The 22,986-nt window shown below is 45.2% G+C and overlaps 1 protein-coding gene across 1 annotated transcript in view; it reads left to right on the forward strand.

Annotated features, from left to right (window-relative positions):
* Nucleotides 1-302: 302 nt before the first annotated feature.
* STMND1 (stathmin domain containing 1) overlaps nt 303-22,986 on the forward strand; it is a gene marked incomplete at both ends in the record, with an annotated part of 28,433 nt that continues 5,749 nt past the window's right edge. The window contains 3 exons of the mRNA XM_079776421.1: nt 303-383; nt 14,780-14,960; nt 19,779-19,930. Of these exons, the coding sequence (XP_079632547.1) occupies nt 303-383; nt 14,780-14,960; nt 19,779-19,930 (414 nt within the window). The remainder of the gene's footprint in view (nt 384-14,779; nt 14,961-19,778; nt 19,931-22,986) is intronic.

Raw genomic sequence — 22,986 nt, forward strand, 5'->3', positions numbered from 1 at the left:
AGTTGTGATCCAGACGCCTCCTGTCTTCCAATTGTCAGTTACACAAGTCCCATCGCCGCCCAGTTCCCAGGTTCAGGTGATTCGGTTTATTGTGGCAACAGTTCCCGGCAACTGCTCAGGTGCCCAGCGCCTCCTGCCGAGCCTTTAAGTGCTGGAGGTGGAAGAGGCGGAGGCGCTGGGAGCAGGGACCGAGGTGTAGGGTGCGGGGCGCAAGGCGCCGGGAACTGGGGCGCAGGAACACGGCCGGGAGCGCGCGGGGGGCGCACGGCGGGGCCCCGCCGGAGGAGCGCGCGGCGCGCAGCATGGGCTGTGGACCTTCCCAGCCGGCTGAGGATCAGAGATTTGTCCCCGCGCGGAGGAAGGGCTGGGAAGAGGGATTCCAGGTAACACAGGAAAAAAAAAAACAGCATAAAGCCTTTGCCACGCCTGGGGGGAGATGAAGTGGGCTGGAGCCGGGCCTGCCGGTGAATGCGCGGTAGGGTGGGCGGGTTGGGGCCAACTGTATTCGTCCAGTGTTTAACCGCGGTCTGAATCGGGATTCTTGCTGCTATAGGACCAGCTTTGAGAGAGTTTTGTGTTTCAAGAGCTAGCGAAGGCGATCACACCCCAGGGCAGAGACAGGAAAAAGGGGACGTGTGGTACGTGGTGCACAGAGCTGGGGTTGGAGGTGGTTCTCAGGCGCAGGTGAGAGTGCCTAGAGCTGCATGGTTTGCTAGCTTCCGGAAAGGGGGCCCTTTGGGAATTACTGAGCGCTGGAAGAGATCTCACTTGCCTCCTGAGGACCCTGAGGCCCAGAGCGGTGGACAGCTTCCCCAAGGCTGCACCGCTTGTTTGGGGGCGGAGCTGGAGACAGAATCTAGTATTCTAAAGTCTCATTCTTTTTCCACTCTCCCTCGAGGTTGAATCCCCCTTAATTCTTCTGGAGACAGGCAGGGGAATTTTTCCAGGGGGCGGAATGGAGGGATGGGTTGGTCCAGACAGAAATGAGGTCCATGATTTCTTCCCATCCTCACCACCATCAAGATTCCACAAACTTAGAAACCCACGAGGGTCCCCTCGAGAGGGGTTTCCCAAAGATACTGTTACCCTATAATTTATCATCAAAAGCAGGATACTTTTACGAGTGAAAGGGAGCACTAATAACAAATGTGCCCCGTCTGATCTAAGCCCATACTGTCACCTTTCCTAAAGGGCATATTTGGAACCTCAGGTTAAAGAGCACACACTTCCTACCCCCGGGCACTGTGTAAGACACTATTCAGTGCGAGTTACAGCACCTAGTCCGTGTGAGGCACATCTACTGGGCTGTTGGCGTGAAAAACAAACCAGGGTCTAGCGAAGGCCGAGACGCGGGCATTTGCCTGCTGCCCAGGGGGAGAAGAAAACATCTGCTTTCCACCCCAACTACCACGGGCTGCGTTTAGGGCCCAGTTACCCTTCCTGGGTCTTTCTGCCTCTCCGTGGTCGGCAAACTGCGGCTCGAGAGCCACATGCGGCTCTTTGGCCCCTTGAGTGTGGCTCTTCCACAAAATACCGCGGCCTGGGCGAGTCTATTTTGAAGAAGTGGCGTTAGAAGAAGTTTAACTTTAAAAAATTTGGCTCTCAAAAGAAATTTCAATCATTGTACTGTTGATATTTGGCTCTGCTGACTAATGCGTTTGCCGACCACTGTCCTAGCGGGTCTGTCTCCCGCACTGCCACCTATCTTCCTAAGAAAAAGCTTTCTGGAGTGTGCAAAACCATTGGCATTTGGTCCCACCAATCTCTCTAATGTCATCCTCTCCTCTCCAGTCCTTCTCACTCATGGACTCTCCCCCCTCCCCCCCCGCCCCCCCCCCGCCCCGCCCCCCCCCCCCCCCCCCCCCCCCCCCCCCCCGCTTCAAGCCAAGGACGTGCAGAGCTCCTCCTTCCAGCCTCATCACCACGCATGTCTTTCCCTACGCCATTTCTCCTTCCTGGAGTGCCCTCCCTTGGCCCCATTCCCGGCTACCTGATGAATTCTACTTATCCTCCAGGACTGAGCCCAAACAAATGTTTGTTTAAGCTTCTTCTATCTCTTAGATCCATGGGCTTCGTGAGAACAATTTGCTCATCTTTGTTGTTACTCAGTATTGCTTTGGACTATATTCCTAAATAAGGGAATACTTTTTTTCAAAAAATATATTCAAGTAATTTAAAGTATTAATCCTTTTTTGTTTTCCCTTTTTTGTACAAAAGTCTATTTAATCTGTAGTTTTTTCTGGCATGATTACATGTAAGACTTCAATAGAAGAAATGTTCAGTATGTATGTTTCTTTTCTGGTCATTGTCATTTGTTCCATTATATGGTTTTTAATTGAACATATTTTTTGTATAGAACTGGAGGGCACACTAAAAAGCAAGTTCTCTGAGTGTCAAATACTCTAGGTCCTCCTTGGCCAAGCCTCCCCAAGACCTGGTAGGGTTTCTGGGTTTCTTCAAGAATTTCTTGGCTGAGGTAGTCATTGCCTCTTATTTGGATCTTTGAACAATCTCCAAATTGGTCTATCTATATTCTTTTTCCACTAACCACCCCACCTGCCCTCCATCTTCAGTCTTCTACATAACCTTGAGAGTGATCGTACCAAAATAAAATCTGATAATATCATCCTCTGCTGAAAAAAAATTACCAGCGCATTAGGTAGGCACATAAATCAGTGATCAAGATTGTGACTACGTAGGTTGGACTTCTGGATTCACTACTTGTTGTGTGACTTTGGTCAAGTATTTAACCTCCCCTGCCTCAGTTTCCTTATCTGTAATAAGAGAATAATTAATAATAATGATTTTATAGAGTTGTTGTGAAGATTAAATTAATTAAATTCATGTAAAGTGCTGATACCAATGCCTGGCACAGAAAAACTGCTTAATATTAGTTATTACAATTATTATTGTTATTATTATTATTATTACACTAGAGGCCCAGTGCATGAAAATTCATGCACTGGAGAGGGGGTCCCTCAGCCCGGCCTGCCCCCTCTCACAGTCTGGGAGCCCTCAGGGACGGGAGGCGACCCAGCAATCAAAGGAAGGTGATGCCCCATCATACCTCTGCTGCTGCCACTGCCAGAAGGGCAAGCCTCAGCTGGCCCTGGTTACCTGAGCCTCAGGTGGCCCTGGTCGGCTGGGCAGCCACCATCTGAGGCTTGCCTGCACCTTGGGCCAGCCCTGGGTAGCTGGGGGGCTGAGGGGACTGAGGGACTCCAGAGGCAGGCGCGTGGAGCAGCAGGGCCCACCTGGGGGCGGGCCCGACCTTGCCGTGCGCCTGCTGCCCCAGCGGGGCTGAGGGGACTGGGCACCACCATCTTTGAGGGCGGGGAAGCAATTAGCATATTCCATCCTTATTGGCTGTGGGCGCCACCATCTTTGAGGGCAGGGCAGTCAATTAGTATATTCCCTCCTTATTGGCTGTGGGTACCGCCATCTTTGCGACTGTGTGAGGGTCAATTAGCATATTCCCTCTTTATTAGATAGGGTTTATTTATGTAAGATCAAGTCCTGAATCCTTAGCATGCCTTCCTAGCGATCCTCAAACTGTGTCAAACTCTCCACATTCATTCTAATCACAACATACTTACTACTCATTGTTCCCAAATCCATTCTGTTTCAGTCTCCAGGCCTTTGCACCCACTATTTTCTCTCCTTTCAGACTTTTCTTTCTCCCTTTTCTTGGCCCACATGCAAATATGTACCCATCTTTCAAGTTGACTCAGGAACATTCTTCTCCATTTCCCCTGTTACCATGCTGACAGAGTTGATCTTATACCTCCTCCTATCACATTTCAGAACATCTTTATTGTATGTGTTTCCATATTTGCTTCCCAACCTGAGCTATCACCTGCTTGAGGCCAGGAATTGTGTTTTATCTTTGTATTTCCGTGCTCACTACAGTGCCTGATGCAGACCAGGCACTGATGACTATTTCTTGAGTGACTGCAAGGAGGAAATCCAATATTAAAATAACCTGAAAATAGACTCAGTGTCAACTCACGTATATACCTCTCTTTCCCCACCCTGAGCACTTGACTTTGGATATAGAATCTGGGAAAGATATGATTATTAATTAAACATTAGCTATCAGAACTGTACTGTTTCCTTCATAAATTCATAGGGCTGAGAGTTCACTCGTTTGGCAATGTCTTTAAAATTAGATGAATATGTTTGCTTACATGAAATATTTATGTTTCTTGGCAGCATGACTTTAAAATTTTCTGAATCAAAATTCTCGAGACCTGCCTGCAGACGTTCTCTCCACCTTACCTTAGTCTAAGTGGTGAGAAGTCGCTGCACTAAAATAATGCATAATAAGAAATGATGGGAAACTTCTCCTCATTGGGGAAATCTTCTATATTTGACAAGAAAATTCTTGTTTATTGTCAGTTAGAAGGACTTAATATGTTAATACTTCTTAAAGTACAATTTTTACAAGGGCATGTTTCTGACTGTGTTTTGGAGAGTTGCTATTTGTTATTTCATTCATTAGAATTAAAGTAGAAAAAAATAAATGTTGAAGAACAAACTCTTTCTATATGTCTGTGGGCAAATATATTTATAAAATGTATCTGCCGATAATTTGGTTTTAGAAGGTTTAAGCTCCAGGGAACCTTGACAAATGACTCCCTCCAAGCTGTTTGAAAAAGTTGTTTCCCAAAAGCTTTAGAATACATGTAGTACTTGCAGACCAAACAAAACCAAACAAAACAAAATCCTGCCTATAGTTAAAATCAATGCCTTTTTTTTGGAACGCTGATGATTCTTATGCATAGCTGTTAGCTTGGAATTCCCAGCTTTTCCGTTTTGTCTAAAATTGATCTAAAATTGATCAAGACAATGAAGTATAAAATAAAACTGTCACAAAAATGTAGAAACACACTGAGTCTGTGCTTCTGCTACAACTTCATCTCAGGGAGAAAATGAAACCTCCCACCCCCTCTCAGCCCTGCCCCAGGACCAGCGCAGATAGACGCTTCTGGTGTGAAACTATGAACTCTGCATGCGGACAGGACAGGAACACTGTCTTCACAAATCCCCAAGAGGCCTAGGCCTCACTAGTTTGTAAATATCGCTGGTCTTTGAACTATGTCTATTCCCAAGTCTAAATTATGAAATTGGGTTAAAATTTCCAGAATGTGTTGCACATAGATAAGATATTTGAAAGACATTCTTAGTTTACAAGAGAGGAAAAAAAAACCTTAAATTTCTGGTCCGGAATCTGAAGGCTGGTATGTGTTATTTTAGGCTGAAAGATTGTGTTTCATCTGCTACAGTTTAAGCTTTGGCCACTAACAGAGCTTGAAGGCAGATTGTATCTAAGTCCGCAGACATGGGTAAAGCTCCTTACTAAGGCCTGGATTGGTCACTTCCATGAAATACTTGGAGGTCATGCAGGATGGTGACATTTAAATCTATTCCAATTTGTAGTCGACAGAATATGTTTGTGAAAAGACACCTTGTAGACTGAAAATATTCAGATTTGCTCTCAGCTCCAATGTGGGCATTTTGTGTATTGTTGCTAAATTAGTTAAATTTTTCAAGATCTCCACTGGGAAATGTGAACTGGCAAAATTAATTTCTCTGTGTTACTTAGTGCTTCACTAGGTTCAAGAAAATATAGATCTGCAAAACAAAATTAACTTGTGAATTGAGACAGGCTAGTAAGCCAGGACAAGTGGAACAGGGAAGCAAAGACAGATAGTTAAATGGTCAAGCAGTTTATGACCATGTAGTACAGTGATGGCGAACCTATGACACGCGTAGCCATTTGGTGACGTAGCCAATGGCCAGTGCTGACACGCGTAGCCATTTCTGATGACACGCGGCCGCTGAGGCGGCCGCATGCCGAGGATGAAACATTTGCTGCTCCTGAGGATGAAACATTTGTGAAATAATGTTTTTTCCTCAAAGTGACACACTACCCAAGTTATGCTCAGTTTTTTGGTGAAGTTTGACACACCAAGCTCAAAAGGTTGCCCATCACTGATCTAGTAAATCACAAAATCCTATCTTCCCTAACCAAGGACACTTAAGAGAACCAGAGGGTAAATAGCTTAAATCATTCTACTCAGGGAGCTAGATAGCAGAAATCCAATTAGTGCCGTTTGTACCAACCACACTCAAGAACAGATAAAGTTAAAGGAATGTGTCTCATTTTGGTGCATCAGCATAAAGATAATGACTATTCTATTGAGATCCTCCCCTAAGACCTCCCCTAAACTCTCAACCTTTAAAACTCTCAGGGAAAAAGACCCAGGGCTTGCTCTCCCTCCCACCTTTCCCTTCTCCCTCTCCTTCCCCAACAGGTGTGCATCTCCTAAACTCTAAGGGACCCCATGAGACTTGCAACCAGTGGAGCAAAGGGCAGCAGCAGCTCGTCCTGGGCTAGTCCTCTGAACCTGTCTCCAAGGCCCCCTCTTCTCTGACTTTCCAATGAGCCAAAGCAGCCCCACCTAGGCTCACTTCTGCTGCTTCTATCCTAAGCCCTTCCTTGTTTCACTGTCCCCAACTTTAATAAACGTCCTCTCAAAATCGCTTGGACTCGTATTCTGAAATCTTTCCTACACAAAGTCAAGAACCCCACTACAGGCTGGCTGGGGGCCGACCCATTTTGGGCCTGGTCCCTGTCTCATAGCACTATCACTGCAGATATTGGTTTTTGGTAGTTTATTTGGGAATAGGGGAAAGAAACACAACATGGTCTTTAATTCCCATTGGAACTGTGAGCCCCTGAAAGATAAGCATCAGATAGGCTCTCCTTTCCCTTTGTTATGTGTAACAGCAACACACAGAGTGGGGCAAAAGAAGGCTGACAGTTGTTCGTATGGAAAGTAATAGAATAATCCTAGCTAATATAAGAGTAATATGCAAATTGACCATACCTCCACTACACCCACAGGCCACGCCCACTAGCCAATCAGGAGCAAATATGCAAATAAACCCAACCAAGATGGTGCGGCCACGGAGAGCAGGAGGGAGGCTTGGGTTTCCCTGGCAATGGAGGAAGCCAAGCTTTCCGCCTGCCCTTGCCAGCCCAGGCCTCCACTCAATGCTACAAAGTTTCAATGATAGAAGATAAATAAATCCCAACAAAAATTATGGCAGCCACAGAGCTGGAGAGAGCAGGAGGCTTGAGTTGCCCCCGGAGATGGAGGAAGCCAAGCTTTCTACCTGCCCTGGCCTGCTTTGGCCTCCACTCAAGGCTACAAAGTTTCAATTATAGAAGATAAATAAATCCCAGATACCAGGGCCTCCGCTTGGGTTGCTGGGGGGCGTGGCCGGCCTGCAAACCACCACAGGCCCCTCACCCAGGCCGCCCCACGCCCCAAGGGAACCCCCACCCTGATCTGGGACACCCTTCAGGGCAAACCAGCTGGCCCCCACCTGTGCACCAGGCCTCTATCCTATCTAATAAAAGAGTAATATGCAAATTGACCATCACTCCATCACACAAGATGGCTGCCCCCATGTGGTCAAAGATGGCTGCCCCCATGTGGTCAAAGATGACTGCCCCCATGTGGACACAAGCTGGCCACCACAAGATGGCCAGCAGGGGAGGGCAGTTGGGAGGGACCAGGCCTGCAGGGGAGGGCAGTTTGGGGTGACCAGGCTGGCAGAGGAGGGAAGTTGGAGGGCGACCGGCCCTGCAGGGAAGGGCAGTTGGCGGGGGGAGGGGGGGGACCCAGGCCTCTAGGGGAGAGCAGTTAGGGGTGACCAGGCCTGCAGGGGAGGGCAGTTAGGGGCAAACAGGCTGGCAGGGGAGCAGTTAGGCATCAATCAGGCTGGCAGGGGAGTGGTTAGGGGGTGATCAGGCTGGCAGGCAGAAGCGGTTAGGGGCAATCAGGAAGGCAGGCAGGCAAGCAGTTGGGAGCCAGCAGTCCTGGATTGTGAGAGGGATGTCCGACTGCCCGTTTAGGCCCTATCCTACCGGGATTGGGCCTAAACGGGCAGTCAGACATCCCTTGAGGGGTCCCAGATTGGAGAGGGTACAGGCTGGGCTGAAGGACACCCCATGCCCCCTGTGTACGAATTTCGTGCACCGGGCCTCTAGTCCTATATAATAAAAGCCTAATATGCAAATTGTCCCCTTGGGCGGTCATTCGACCAGGAGTTAGACTGGGAGACCAGGAGTTTGACTGCTCGCTATGATGTGCGCTGACCACCAGGGGGTGGCGCGGAACATGGCAGACATCGGCGACACGGCACTGGCAGCGGGCCGCAGTGGAGGCGCTGCCAGCCCTGATGGTCCCCGATGAGAGCGGGACTGCAGCAGGATGGTGGAGCAGGTGAGCGGGTGGTACCAGGACAAGGCAGGTGTGAGTGGGGGGCCCAATCGCCCGCCGATTGCCCCACAGATGGCGACCAGCAGTGGTGGTGGGGAGCGGGGCTGCCGCCTGGCTCCCAAGCACTGAGGGAGCCAGGCAGGGGGGCCAGCCCCGACCAATTGCCCCACAGGTGAGATGGTGGAGCAGGTGAGGGGGCAGCACCAGGCCAAGGTGGGGTGCCAAGTGAGGTGGCAGGGCTGCGAGTCTCGGGATGTGAGCTGGGGCCTGATCTCCACAGACCACCCCAAGGGACCCCACCAGTGCACAAATTTGTGCACCGGGCCTCTAGTTAATAAATAAACAATAATAATAAAAGCATACTATGCTAATTAGACTGGATGTCCTTCCAGATGACCTTCTGGACAAAGCCAGGGCTATGAGGGCAGCTCAGATCCTGAGTGCCAGAGGGAAGCTGGTGCCAGCAGCCAGGGGAAGGAAGGCCTACTCTTGCATGAATTTTGTGCATTGGGCCTGTAGTACAAGAATAAACTCTGTTTCATGTACTCACAACTGTTAACCTATTTGTGCCCCATCCTGTATATTTTATACATAACAAAGGGAAAAGGAGATCCTCTCTGATATAATGGCCATTATTATATAACTAGAGGCCCGGTGCACAGATTCATGTTCCGGTGGGGTCAGTGCGCTCCCACAGGGGGAGCGCTGCTCAGCCAGAAGCTGGGCTCATGGCTGGCGAGCACAGTGGTGGTGGCGGGAGCCTCTCCTGCCTCTGCGGCAGCGCTAAGGATGTCCAACTGTTGGCTTAGGCCTGCTCCTGGCAGGGAGCGGGCCTAAGCCATCAGTCAGACATCCCCGGGGGCCCCCAGACTGTGAGAGGGCAGAGGCCAGGCTGAGAGGACACCCCCACACACAAGTGCACAAATTTCGTGCATCAGGCCCCTAGTAATATAATAACTTATAATGTGTTATCTGTAAAGACTTTTCCTGAGTGGCCTTACTCTACAGGGACTGCACGGCAGTAACTGTGTCTATAAGGAAAGACAGAGAGAGAGAAAGTACATAGCTGCTCTCAGGCTTTCTCCTGGTGCCGATTCATATTTCAGATCCATAGAGCTTTTGTTTGCTTACTTTGTTTGTTCAGTTGGTTGGTTTTTCCTATCTTCCCATGCAGTTCTGAGCCACAGAACTCATTAATCCTCAACACGACAAACTGATGTTGGCTTAGCTGGAGTGATCATGGTATGTAAACAAGGAGGTAGGAGCTGTGAGTCTCCCTACCAACAGGGAGAACCCCTCACTGAACTGTGAGGACCTGAGGGTGATGGGGCCGCCAGAACCTTGTGATTCCTACGTAGCCTCTGAGGGGCTTCGAATGTTGGAGTACTTCTAGAAAGTGGTCAAATGTCCTCAAGTTTAAAAAATGTTGTCTGTTGTAGAAATACCAAGTTTCATGCCAGTGTCCTTGCTTTTTATTTACTTTCCCTCTTTTAAAGAGGAATGTTTTCTGTTTAGTTCCTACAGTCCTAATTTAGAGCCAGAAGGGACCTCCCTCCTTCACGCTGAAGCCCATGGAGGCCTATCACCTACCTTTCTAATATTTCTGGGCCCACCTATTGTCCCCATTTTTACTGTCGCTGTCTTAGCTGGTATTTAATCAAATCTCACCTGGTTAATAATAGTTGTACTGGCTTCCCTGTTTTGTTTCTTCCATCCTTCAATTCTTGCCATTGCACTAACTAAAGAGTGAGCTTTCTAAAAAACACAAGTGATCATTTACTTTACTTTCCTATATGACAGCCCTGCAAGGGATTACTCTTGCACTCAAAATAAAATCAAACTCCTTTACTTGTCACAAAAGATTTCCCTTCCGCACTTCAGCACCTACCACTTTCTACTTCAATCTGTTTCTGCCATAGTGGACACACAATATTGCTTCATGCCCTGTCTTTGTGTGTGCTTTTTCTTCTGTCTAAAGTGTCCTTTCCTCTTTGCTCACTAGAAATTCATTCATTAAGACCCAATTCAAGCATTCTCCCCTTTAACACCTTCAGCTACACCCAAACAGGTACAAACTTGTGTCAATACAATAGGGTTGTGCTACAGAGGGCAGGGGTTGGAGGGCGGGGTCCTGAGGCCCTTTGAAGACTTGGGGGAGAAGAAGAGCAGCTCTTGAGTCAAAAGTGAAATCATAGACATAAAGAAGAATAACCAGAAGACACTATTCTGTAGAAGGTGTTTATTTTCCTATTTCTTCTTTGGGTAATGAAGAGACTTCCTCTCTTCAGTATGTGTCTTAGATGAGAGAATAGGTTGGCTGATAACAGCTAAAAGCTTCTATTAGATGAGAAGTGGGAAAGTTGCAAACCAAGCAATGCAAGAAGAGCCAGCAGTGGGAGAGAGGGGTCACGGTGTTAGAGGAAATACGAGAAGTGTTTTCCTGAACAGATTTAGTGTTTAAAATATGCCTCTTCTAAAAATAAATTCCAGTTCTTTAAATTGAATTAATTGAGCATTTCCCTTATTTTTCTTCTTTGGCTGTAGAACTATGAAACACTTGACACCAACCAGCACTTGGGAATCAGTGGTGTACTAAGTCACATTTAGCCCCTTTTCACACTGTGCTTTGACCTATTTACAAGCAGTGGAACTGTGGTAGGAAGAAATAGGCATCCTTAAAAGGAGAAGGTGGGACTGTAAATCAGCACAGGGTTTATGGAGGGCCCTCTGAAAACATGTATTGATATAAAATGTGCATATTATTTGATACGGCATGTCCACATCTAGGAGTTTATCCTCATGGGATGATTGGGTGAATTCAGGCTGATACATATGCACAGATATGGCAGCCCTGTTCGTTAGACGAATAAGTTAGAAACAACCTAGGTGTCCTTCAGTAGGATTTGGTTATGATCCTACCTAATAATAATCAAATATGCAAATTGACCATACCTCCGACACACCCACAAGCCATGCCCACCATCCAATCAGAGTGAGTATGCAAATTAACCCAAATGTACAGCCATAGAGAGCAAGGTTTCCTAGGTAACAGAGGAAGCCAAGCTTTCTGCCTGCCCTTGCCAGGCCTAAGCCTCCACTCAAGCTACAAAGTTTCAATTATAGAAGGTAAACAAATTCAAACAGAAATGGCGGCAGAATGGAGCTTGAGAGAGCAGGCCAGGGTTGCCCCGGCAACAGAGGAAGCAAAGCTTTCTGCACACCCTGGCCGGGTTCACCCGCTTAAGGCTACAAAGTTTCAATTATAACCCCAACAGAAATGGCTGCCGGCCACGGAGGGAGCCCCAGGCTTGGCTCCGCTCCAGGCTACAAAGTTTCAATTGTAGAAGGAGAATAAATTCCAGATACCAGGGCCTCCGCTTAGGTTGCCAGGGGGCGTGGCCAGCCTGCAAACCACCACAGGCCCCTCGCTCAGGCCGCCCCACGCCCCAAGGGAACCCCCACCTGATCCGGGACACCCTTCAGGGCAAACCAGCTGGCCCCCACCCATGCACCAGGCCTCTATTCTATCTAATAAAAGAGTAATATGCAGATTGATCATCACTGCAACACACAATATAGCTGCCCCCATGTGGTCAAAGATCCTGCCCCCATGTGGACACAAGATGGCCACCACAAGATGGCCATCAGGAGAGGGCTGTTGGGAGGCACCCAACCTGCAAGGGAGGGCAGTTGGGAAGGACCAGGCCTTCAAGGGAGGGCAGTTGGAGGTGATCAACCCTGCAGGAGAGGGCAGTTAGGGGTGACCAGGCCAGCAGAGGAGGGAAGTTGGGGGCAAACAGGCTGGCAGCGGAGTGGTTAGGGGGTGATCAGGCTGGCAGGCAGAAGCGGTTATGGGCAATCAGGAAGGCAGGCAGGCAAGCAGTTGGGAGCCAGCAGTCCTGGATTGTGAGAGAGATGTCCCAGATTGGAGAGGGTACAGGCTGGGCTGAGGGACAACCCCCCTCCGTGCATGAATTTTGTGCACCGGGCCTCTAGTATCCTATATAATAAAGAGGTAATATGCAAATTGACCATCGATCCAACACACAAGATGGCCCCCATATGGACAGCAGATGGCCACCACAAGATGGCTGACAGGGGAGGGCAGTTGTGGGCGATCAGGCAGGCAGGGGAGGGCAGTTGTGGGCGATCAGGCCAGCAGGGAAGGGCAGTTGGGAGGGACCAGGCCTGCAAGGGAGAGCAGTTGTGGGTGATCAGGCCGGCAGGGGAGGGCAGTTGTGGGTGATCAGGCCTGCAGGGGAGGACAGTTGGGAGGGATCAGGCCTGCAGGGGAGGGCAGTTAGGGGTGATCGGGCTGGCAGAGGAGGGTAGTTGGGGGGAATCAGACCTGCAGGGGAGGGCAGTAAGGTGACCAGGCCGGCAGCAGAGGACTGTTGGGAGGGACCCAGGCCAGCAGGGGAGGGCAGTTGGGGGGGACCAGGCCTGCAGGGGAGGGCCGTTGGAGGCAACCAGGCCAGCAGAAGAGAGCAGTTAGGGTGACCAGGCCTCCAGGGGAGGGCAGTTAGGGGTGACCGGGCCAGCAGGGGAAGGCAGTTGGGAGGGAAAAGGCCTGTAGAGGAGGGCAGTTGGGGGGGACTAGGCCTGTAGGGGAGGGCAGTTGGGGGCGACCAGGCCTACAGGGGAGGGCAGTTGGGGGTGACCATGCTGGCAAGGGAGGGAAGTTAGGGGTGACCAGGCCAGCAGGAGAGGGCAGTTGGGGGTGGCCAGGCCTGCAGGGTAGGACAGTTAGGGGTGACCAGGTCTGTAGGGGAGGGCAGTTAGGGGTGACCAGGTTGGAGGGGAGGACAGTTAGGGGCAAACAGGCTGGCAGGGGAGCAGTTAGGCATCAATCAGGCCGGCAGGGGAATGGTTAGGGGGTGATCAGGCAGGCAGGCAGGCAAGCAGTTGGGAGCCAGCAGTCCTGGATTGTGAGAGGGATGTCCGACTTCCCCTTTTAGGCCCAATCCCGGCAATCTTACATCCCTCAAGGGGTCCCAGATTGGAGAGGGTGAAGGCTGGGCTGAGGGACACACACACCCCTGCACAAATTTCATGCACCGGGCCTCTAGTAGTTACATAATGTACTACAATGCAATCAGATAAATGATTACTTTCTACCATTAAATGTTATCAATTACTCTTATGACTCTGTATTACTTTTTTATTTTTTAAATTTTATTGATTGATTTTTAGAGAAAGAGAGAGGAAGAGAGACATTTGTTGTTCCCCTTATTTCTGCATTCATTGATTGATTCTTGTATGTGCCCTGACCGAGGATGGAACCCACGACCTTGGTGTATCAGGAGGATGCTACAACCTACTGAGCTACCTGGCCATGGCTTAATACTTTTTTAATCAGCAAAAACAATAAAGCTAGTTTCATTTTTTTAAAATTTATACAGAAGTATTGTTACTTTTCACATTTGATGCTTATGAACTTGTTACTTTTTGTATCTTTCAGAATGCCCAACGTAACAGCTTGTACCTGATAGATTCATATTAGGTATTACAGTTGACCCTCGAACAATGCAGGGGGTTAGGGGAGCCCATCAATGCCCCTGTAGTGGAAAATCCATGTATAATTTTTAACTCCCCCAAAACTTAATTACAGCCATCCCTTGTTCTACGTGAGAGATTGGTTCCAGGACAGTTCCCCACCCCCATATTAAAATCTGAGGATGCTCAAGTCCCTTGATAAAATGATGCAGAACAACCCATAGAGCCGGCTCTCTGAATCTGCTCATCCCAGCCGAGTGTTGAAAATACTGTTTTCGATCCATAGTTGGTTGAATCCACCAATGCGAAACCTGCAGATACAGAGAGGGCTGACCGTATTTATTGAAAAAAAATTCTGCGTGTAAGTGGATGCACACAGTTCAAACCAGCGTTATTCAAGGGTCAACTGTATATTAGTTTTCTATTACTGATATAACAAGTTAACGGACATCTAGTGGCTTAAAGCAATATAATTTTATTTTCACAGTACTGGAGGTGAGAAGCACAAAATCAGTTCCACTTGCTAAAGTCAGGAGGTTAGCAGGGCTGGTTTCTTTCAGAGGCTCTGAGGGGGGAACTTCCCCTGCCTCTTCCAGCATCTAGGGCTGCACCCCACATCCCTTCCCTAGCGGCCCTTCCCACCTTCATGCCCACAGCACCTTGTAAAGTGTTCTCCACTTCCGTCGTCACATCACCTTCTCCCCCACAGTCAGATCTCTTATAAGGACCTGGTGATTACATTTTGAGTCCACCTGGACAGTCCAGGATAAGCTTGCCATCCCAAGGTCTAATTTCATCATATCCACCAAGTCCCTTCTGCCGTTTAAGGTAGCGTCTGCAGGGCGCTGGGTACTCTTCAGCCTACCACAGATACGAGTGAGCTGAACATCCACAAATCAAGTCTTGCTACATTGTTTTCGTTTCCCAAGAAGCCATTTTCTAAGAAATCTTGACTCTCACAAAACGATTCCCTTTTCCCCTTTTCCCAGGCTGATGTGGGTGTGGCTCATTCTGGGCAGGACTGCAGACGCCAGCTTGAGGCTGCCCTGCACAAGGACACTGTGGGTGGCCCCGAAGGCCTGGAAAAGCAGGTCCAGTTGGAAAGCTTACCCGGAACCATTCCAGAAAGTTCCCCATCTCCTACTGGAAGGAACAGAAGAATAAGTTTGGGTAAAAGCCCCCATTCATGTTAATCCCCATAAAATACTGTTTCTCTAAATGTATTTCATAGTATGTGTTTGGTGGCCTCTTTATCACAGCTTTGTGGGCCAGGGAGTGCTCTAAATGTCAAGGTCCCCCTCTCTAAGACATTAGAACTTAGCCTGAAATCTTCATTAAGTGAGTAAATAATGCTAACCATGAATCTTCTGGTCAGGGAGTAATTAAACCATCTTTTTTTTTCCCCCCTTAACTAAGAGGCTTGTCGGTGGTTGGTAATAGGCCGTAGGAATAGAAGTTGCATGAGCTTTGGTTAAATTCTTTTGAATTGCACTGTGCTACCACTTTTTCAAGGGAAAGTTCTACATTTGAAAAAATAAATAAAACCTGCATCAACTGTTTCCCCTGTCTCGTCCCATCCAAAGTATCAGCAAATCTGCAATGAAAGAATCTTTCAAAATATAAAGAAGTAACTATGACCTCGTGTGCCCTTTGAAACTGTGTGTTTCTAAATATTTTTCTTATGGCGTGTTTTCACTTTACTTCAGTTACCCCCTGATGTTGAGATGAGAGCTCTTATTTATATTTTATCAGCCTTTGAAACAAATTGAACTTAACAGGCCTCAAGGAAAAGTACTCTCTTTTATTTGGGGCGAAAGCTTTCATTTCATTCTACATTGCTACAGATTCTTCCCTAGGTACAAGTTAGAATTAGAAAATAGGTAGGTTATCAATGAGATTCTTTTTCTTGGACGTTCGTGCACACTCAGGTTATTACAGATTTCACATTTGCCCTCAACTTGTGTTTCTGATTGTGCAGACGTGACCTCTGAGAAGGAGGTCGGAGACAGGGGATGCAGCGTAGGGGCAGCCCTTCCCCACCCCACTCCTCACCCCCCTCCACCAGCCCCCACCCCCACCCCCGTGCGTTGCACCAGCACGTATTTTTTTTCTCTCTGAAAATTCTGTTGATGGGAATCCCTCCTACACTGCAACATGAATGCTCAGTATCTATGGTGTTAACAGACTAGAGATTAACAGGAACCTGGGTGTGGCCTCGAACAGTCAGCCTGCCAGCCCTACACTGTTGAAGCAGGATGGGGAGGACCACAGGTGAGCAAGACAGTGCCACAAGGGACCAGCGTGGGGAGGGCGTGAACTACCAAAGCAGATGTTTCCAAAATGTAGCATAAATTAGGTCTCAAGAAAGCTCTTACCACAAAATGAGTAGGAACTGTGCCCTAAGCTTTATTTTTTTTAATTTCTTTATTGATTATGGTATTACATATGTGTCCTTATTCCCCCATTACCCCCCAACCCCTACCCCCCATTCATGCCCTTACCCCCCTGTTGTCTGTGTCCATTGGTTAGACTTATATGCATGCATATAAGTCCTTTGGTTGATCTCTCCCCCTTACCCCCACTCTCCCCTACCTTCCCTGAGGTTTGACGTTCTGATCGATGTTTCTCTGTCTCTGGATCTGTTTTTGTTCATCAGTTTATGTTGTTCATTATATTCCATAAATGAGTGAGATCATGTGATATTTATCTTTCTCTGCCTGGCTTATTTCACTTAGCATAATGTTCTCCAGCTCCATCCATGTTGTTGCCCTAAGCTTTATATTCTTTCTCTACCCAATCCCCCTCCCCCACACACACCCCTCTGCTTTCTGCATCCCTGCTCTTCATATCTACAGGGTATATTTGTTAAAAATTTCTTGAAAAAAAATTTTTTTAAATCCTCACCCAAGGATATTTTTTTTTATTGATTTTTAGAGAGTGGAAGGGAGGGAGGGAGAGAGAGAGGGAGATTTATTGGTTGCCTTCTACATGAGCCCCAACTGGGGCTGGGGATCAAACCTGCAACTGAGGTAGTGCCCTTGACCAGGAATCATCCATCTGACGAGCCTTTGGTCTGTGGTCAGATGCTCTAACCACTTACCAACCTGCCAGGGCAAAAATTTCAAGTTTCACACTAACATTTCCCAAGTATTTCCCATGGGGGGAGGGGGGGAACCACTTTGTTATTTTATTTTATTTTTTTTAATATATTTTATTGATTTTCCACAGAGAGGAAGGGAGAGGGATAGAGAGCTAGAAACATCGATGAGAGAGAAACATCGACCAGCTGCCTCCTGCACACCCCCCACCGGGGATGTGCCTGCAACCAAGGTACATGCCCTTGATCGGAATCGAACCTGGGACCCCTCAGTCCGCAGACCGACGCTCTATCCACTGAGCCAAACCAGTTTCGGCACACTTTGTTATTTTGAATAATTTCAGATTGAAGAAAAGTTGCAGAAAACAAAGAATGCCTATATTCTTTCATCCAAATTCCACAAATGTTAACATTGTACCACATTTGCGTTTTCATAGTCCTCTCTGCCCTCCGTTCCTTCTTCCCTCTCTCCCCATCTCATATACAAGTATATTTTTTTTCTGAGAGTAAGTTACAGACTTAAAGATCATTTACTCCTAAATACACCAACAAGTATTTCCTAAAAACAAGGACATTCTTTGCAAAATCCCAGTACAAGGTTCTGAGTCAGGAAACTGCCATTGACACAGCACTGCTATCTCATCTACAGACCATATTCAGATTTGTCAGTTGTCTTACAGACCTCCTTTATAAGTGTCTGGTTCAAGAGCTAATTCAGAATCACATGTTTAATTTAGTTGTCATGTTGTTTTAGTCTCCTTTAATCTGGAACAATCCCTCGGCTTTTCTTTGTCCTTTATAACCCTGATATATTTGGAGATAGAGACCATTTATTGTGTAGAATGTCCTCAGTTTGTGTTTGTCTTATATATTTCCTCATGATTAGGTCCAGGTTATGCATTTTTAGCAAGAATATAAAAAATTATATTGTATCCTGCTTAGTACATCAAATCAGGAGGTATGTGATAATCTGTATTTGACTTTTGTTGTAGGTTGTGTTTTTGGGGGCCTTGCAAAATATTTTAATGCAGTAAAATTCATCAGTCTTTTCTTTTATTGAATCTGGATTTTGAGTCGGTTAGAAAGCCTTTCCCTACACCAAGGTCAAAAACAAACTCGCCCATGTTTTCTTGTATGGCTTCACTTTTTATACTTATGCTCATGAAGAATTTCTAGTGGCCAGAGAAAATGCTAATGTAAATGTTCCACTGCATAGGAAACACAATGTGTGATGGCACATTTCTAAAACTAAAATTTTACATATTAACAATTGTGATCTCTGAATGGTGACAGAATGGACATTTTTATAATCTTTTTAAATTCTTTTCTACATTTTCCAATTTTATGATGTATTGTTTTTATAATCACAAAGAAGTACAATGCTATTTTTAAATATTTCCCCAAAATTCTTCAGTATCCCAAGAAATAATGAAAACTGGTCAGAATGACTTGACATATAGTCCAAGGATTTCTGTATAGGTTAACGACTGTAAATGTCAAGCCAAATACTTCAGTGGATTCAGAAAAGAATGGATTGAAATGATTAAGATAATTTCATTGTGTTAGTGACAGGTGTCCACGATGACATTCTTTTTAGAAATATCCTGAAAGAGAAGGGAATCGTGACAAATGGGAGCCGTGTACTTGGCATGTTTGGGAAGAGTACAGTGAGGTGGTGAAGAACATGACTGATGAAGTCAAACAGACTTGAGTTTAAATCCTAGTTAATTTACTTACTACTCTTATCACCTTGAGCAAGTTAATTAACTTCTCTCATATCAGTTTTTTTATAAAATAGAGTTAATAATATCTTTTGTATAGAGTTGATGTTTGATTTAGATGTTATAAAACAAAGAAAGTACTTAATATAGTCCCAGGTTAGACATTTTTATGAAAGGACTCCATCCACTAGAACCGCTAGCAGGGTCGCCTAAGACCATCGGAAAACACAGATATTTACATTACGATTCAGAACAGTAGCAAAATTACAGTTATGAAGTAGCAATGAAAATAATTTTATGGTTGGGGGTCACCACAACATGAGGAACTGTATTAAAGGATCTCAGCATTAGAAAGGTTGAGAACCACTGCACTAGATGAATGGACTTGGTTACTATCCAGACTTCCTGATGGTTACAAAATAGAAGCTAGCTAATTTCTGAAGACTCCCTTTGCGTGTTTGTTTTACAATGTGAAGTTGTAAAAATGGATGCTTGCTTGTTTATTTCTATAATTGAGGGATTTGTAATGGGGGTTGTCTCCCCGCAGTTTATAAAAGCTCCCCTATAAACTGTTTCAGTGCCATTTTTAGAATTACTAATAAAAATTTAGCAGATACCACTTGACTCCAATTCTGATAAAGTTCAAAGACTCTTTTCAAAAAGGCATATTTTTACTTATGTAGACTTAGCAGATGGTGTAATTGTAAACTCAGAGTTGCAGAACTAGAAGTCTCTTGGCGACATCGTGCTGTTTATCTTTTGTATACAAAGCATAGAAACCAACTGCAGCTCAGAAGAGTCACCCAAAGAACATCTCATTCTTAGCTGTGGCTTAGCTTTATAATTAGTGCAGCGAACCCATGTAGCTGTACCCAAATGTACAAGTGTTGTTACAACAAAAAGCTTGTACATAGCAGCACATGAAAGACTTTTTGTTATGTGAATATGGGGTCTGCTCAGTAAACAGTATATTATGTTGATGTGTATCCTCTGTTAGAACAGTAAGAATTTGAACTTCAAAGGATTCAAAGATTTATAATACAAACAGATATTTAGCTAAGAGTGTTGAGTGTAAGATTTAATAAGTAGCATGACTTGTATGGCATTCATTAGCATTTGATTGATAATCTCTTCAAGCTTAAATTTTGCTTTTTTTTTTTCCCTTGGAAGACTTAACAACCAATGGATTAATCCATAAACCGCAACCCCTAGAGAATCGAGAGCGACAAAAGTCATCAGACATTCTGGAGGAATTAATTGTTCAAGGAATAATACAAAGCCACAGCAGAGTATCTAGAAATGGAGAATCATACGATGTCATGGCAAGTAATTTTATAATTAACATTAGCTTATAGTTAAAAGTAACAATAGAATATGATTGATCACAAGTTATTTCCAGTATATGCATCTTATAGTCACAGTACGGACAGCATTTATCTAAACCAGTTTTTTCTCCCATAAATTCGCTCACCTTTCTGCACACTATCCTTCTCTATGGATTCAGAATTGCCCTAATCATTAATGTTTAATGAATTCAATAAAACATACCTAGGGTTTTACTAAGTTGGAGACACAATAAGCCCCATTGAATAACATGCCTCATTCTTTCAGCAATTTTTATTAAGCATTGCCTATGTACTAGGAACTGTGAATATAAAACTGAATTCTGACTTATCCAATAAGAAAATAAGCCTTAATACCAAAGCTAAACCAGATAAGCTTATATATTTATATACACAGTCTAAGATGTCAAATATGAGAAAATGCAGTTATAGAAATGGGTTTCCTCTTATTTTTCTTTGTTGATTCATCTTGACTAATCTATCATTGTTTTACCCTTAGTGTGAGTAATATGTTTACTCTGATTTTAACTTATTGTGGCTGAAGTCTTGAGGTCTTACTTTTTTTAATAAGTTCTGTGCAAATTTGTGAAGAGGATAACAGGTTTTGTTGTTGCTTTTTTATTTTGTTTTGTTTTCTTGTTTGTTTGTTTTCTAAGCCAATGCACTGAGGCAGCACCAATAGTCCTAACGCTTAGGCAAAAGAAAGAAGATAAAAGAAGAAATAACAAAGAAAAGAAGCCTGGGGATGGAGAATGGATGGGAAAGAAAAAAAGAGACAGAAATGCTGGCAACAGAGCCCAGAAATCATATCAATGGCTTGTGTTGTAGGGAAAACAGTCAGCTGGGAATAAAAAGATACATTATTTAAATAGAGTTTGCACCGAGGCCAAGTCACTAAGTGTTTGAATGAAGGTAATTTTCTCTTCCGTTTAGGAAATGCTGAGTACTCATGAATAAAATCTAAAGTGGCATTTTCTTTTGAAGAAGGAAAATAAGCCCTGTAGAAAGTATTTGGGGGGTGGGGGATAAGGAGATTGCTAAACCTTATAAATGATATTATCAGGCTGCCAGTAACAAGAAGATGTGGGGAAAGGGGAAGGTAAAAATGAACCATAAAATGGAAAAGGTAATGTCAACATAATGACAATTTACATTTGTACAGTGGCATGATCCAAGGCATTTTGGAGTACCTTGTTTGAAAGTACCAAAAACAATGCATCTTTAATACAGAAAGAGAGAGGATAGATTTTTTTTCTAGCTGTAGATGAGTCTCGAGGTTGGGGGTGAGAAAAAAATAAAGGTGTGTTAAAAGAAAAAGACAGGAGAGCAATCTGGAGGCGGATAGCCTTTGGAAATGTTGAGTAGCTAAGTGATGCCTTCTTAAGGGAAATGCTATGGAACCTTGATGTTAATGCCAACAGGAATAGCATTAAAACATTTTCCAGTGATTCGAACGCCAGAGATGAATGAGCTCAGACTCAGACCTTGCAAAGGCACCAACCGAGTTAATTAATATGAGCTACATCATGAAAAGATGTCTCTTTTTAAAAAAAGAAAACTATGCACTTGACTTGCAATAACATCATTAAGTGAGCCAAAGATGCCCTAACCGGTTTGGCTCAGTGGATAGAGCGTCGGCCTGCGGACTGAAGGGTCCCAGGTTCGATTCCGGCCAAGGGCATGTACCTTGGTTGCGGGCACATCCCCAGTAGGGGGTGTGCAGGAGGCAGCTGATCGATGTTTCTCTCTCATCGATGTTTCTAACTCTCTATCCCTCTCCCTTCCTCTCTGTAAAAAATAAATAAATAAATAAATAAATAAATAAATAAATAAATAAGTGAGCCAAAGATGAAGGCTGTTTTCATATTCTATAGAGATGGAATGGTTATCAGGAGCATAGCTGGAGTGTTCTCAGGATTTAAATGTGACGGGACTGCAGAGGTAGGCAAGAATAATACAGCTCTGTGTGTGTGTGTGTGTGTGTGTGTGTGTGTGTGTGTGTGTGTGTGTGTGTTTTGGGGGGAGGGGGGGGTTTGTTTTGATTTTGCTTTGGAATTGGGCCAAGATGCCCTGACCTAAGTTTTACAACAGGCCGGCAGCAATCCATAGCTGGCCTTTTATTGCCTAGTGCAGTGGTTCTGAACCTGGCTGCACACTCAAACCACTAAGGAAGCTTTCAAAATCCCAGTGCCCAGGCTCCACCGGGGACCAGGGGCTGGGCTGGAAGCTCCAGTGATTCCCGTGGGCAGCCCAGGCTGAGAGCCGCTGCCCTGCAGTTTCAACAAACATGCACACAGCCTTCCACTTCATCCTAGAGCTGGGAAGGGTTGAAGCTTTTGAAATTGAAATCCCCCAGTCGCTGTGAAGAGAATTCTGAAGTATTCCTAACAATATAACATATTAGCAGTTATAACCCTAAGAGTATACCCAGGAAGCATACGGAAATGAAGGAGAGATATAATTGCTCATTGTCAAGGGAAAATCTCCAATTCATGTGTAGTTAAGAACAGAAGTGTCTCAGGCACCAGGTGCCTTGTATAGTTTAAGGAAAGGTATAAGGCCACTGTGAAAAGATGAGAATGAAACTTGAAGGACTGAAAGGGGAACCATATTAAGGATAGAAATATTATTAGATAGCTAATACTTTTAACTATCTAATATTTAATAATATTTTTAGGGAGGGGGGGGACAAATGATAAAAATTGGCTAAGAAACAAACCAGAGTACAGGGAAACAAAAAGAAGATGGTCAAAAGGGGATGTTAATGTCTTCTGTTACGGCAATGTGATAAATCCAGTCAGACATGTAAACAATGTTTCTTTATTGCTTAAAAAAACATTTTAAATATTATGAGGGGGAAAGAGTAATAGATATGAGAATGCTTTAGAAACAAGACTTATGTACACCAATAGTATACAAGGGCATTTTAGACATGCTAGGTTATCTTTAATTCAGTTATCATTTAGAGTAACATATAATAAAAGATGCTGAAAAATGAGAGTCCTTCGTTCATCTTCTGAATCAGGGGACTCCCC

Source organism: Cnephaeus nilssonii (genome assembly GCF_951640355.1).
Source record: "Cnephaeus nilssonii genome assembly, chromosome: 7".
NCBI classification, from domain to species: domain Eukaryota; kingdom Metazoa; phylum Chordata; class Mammalia; order Chiroptera; family Vespertilionidae; genus Cnephaeus; species Cnephaeus nilssonii.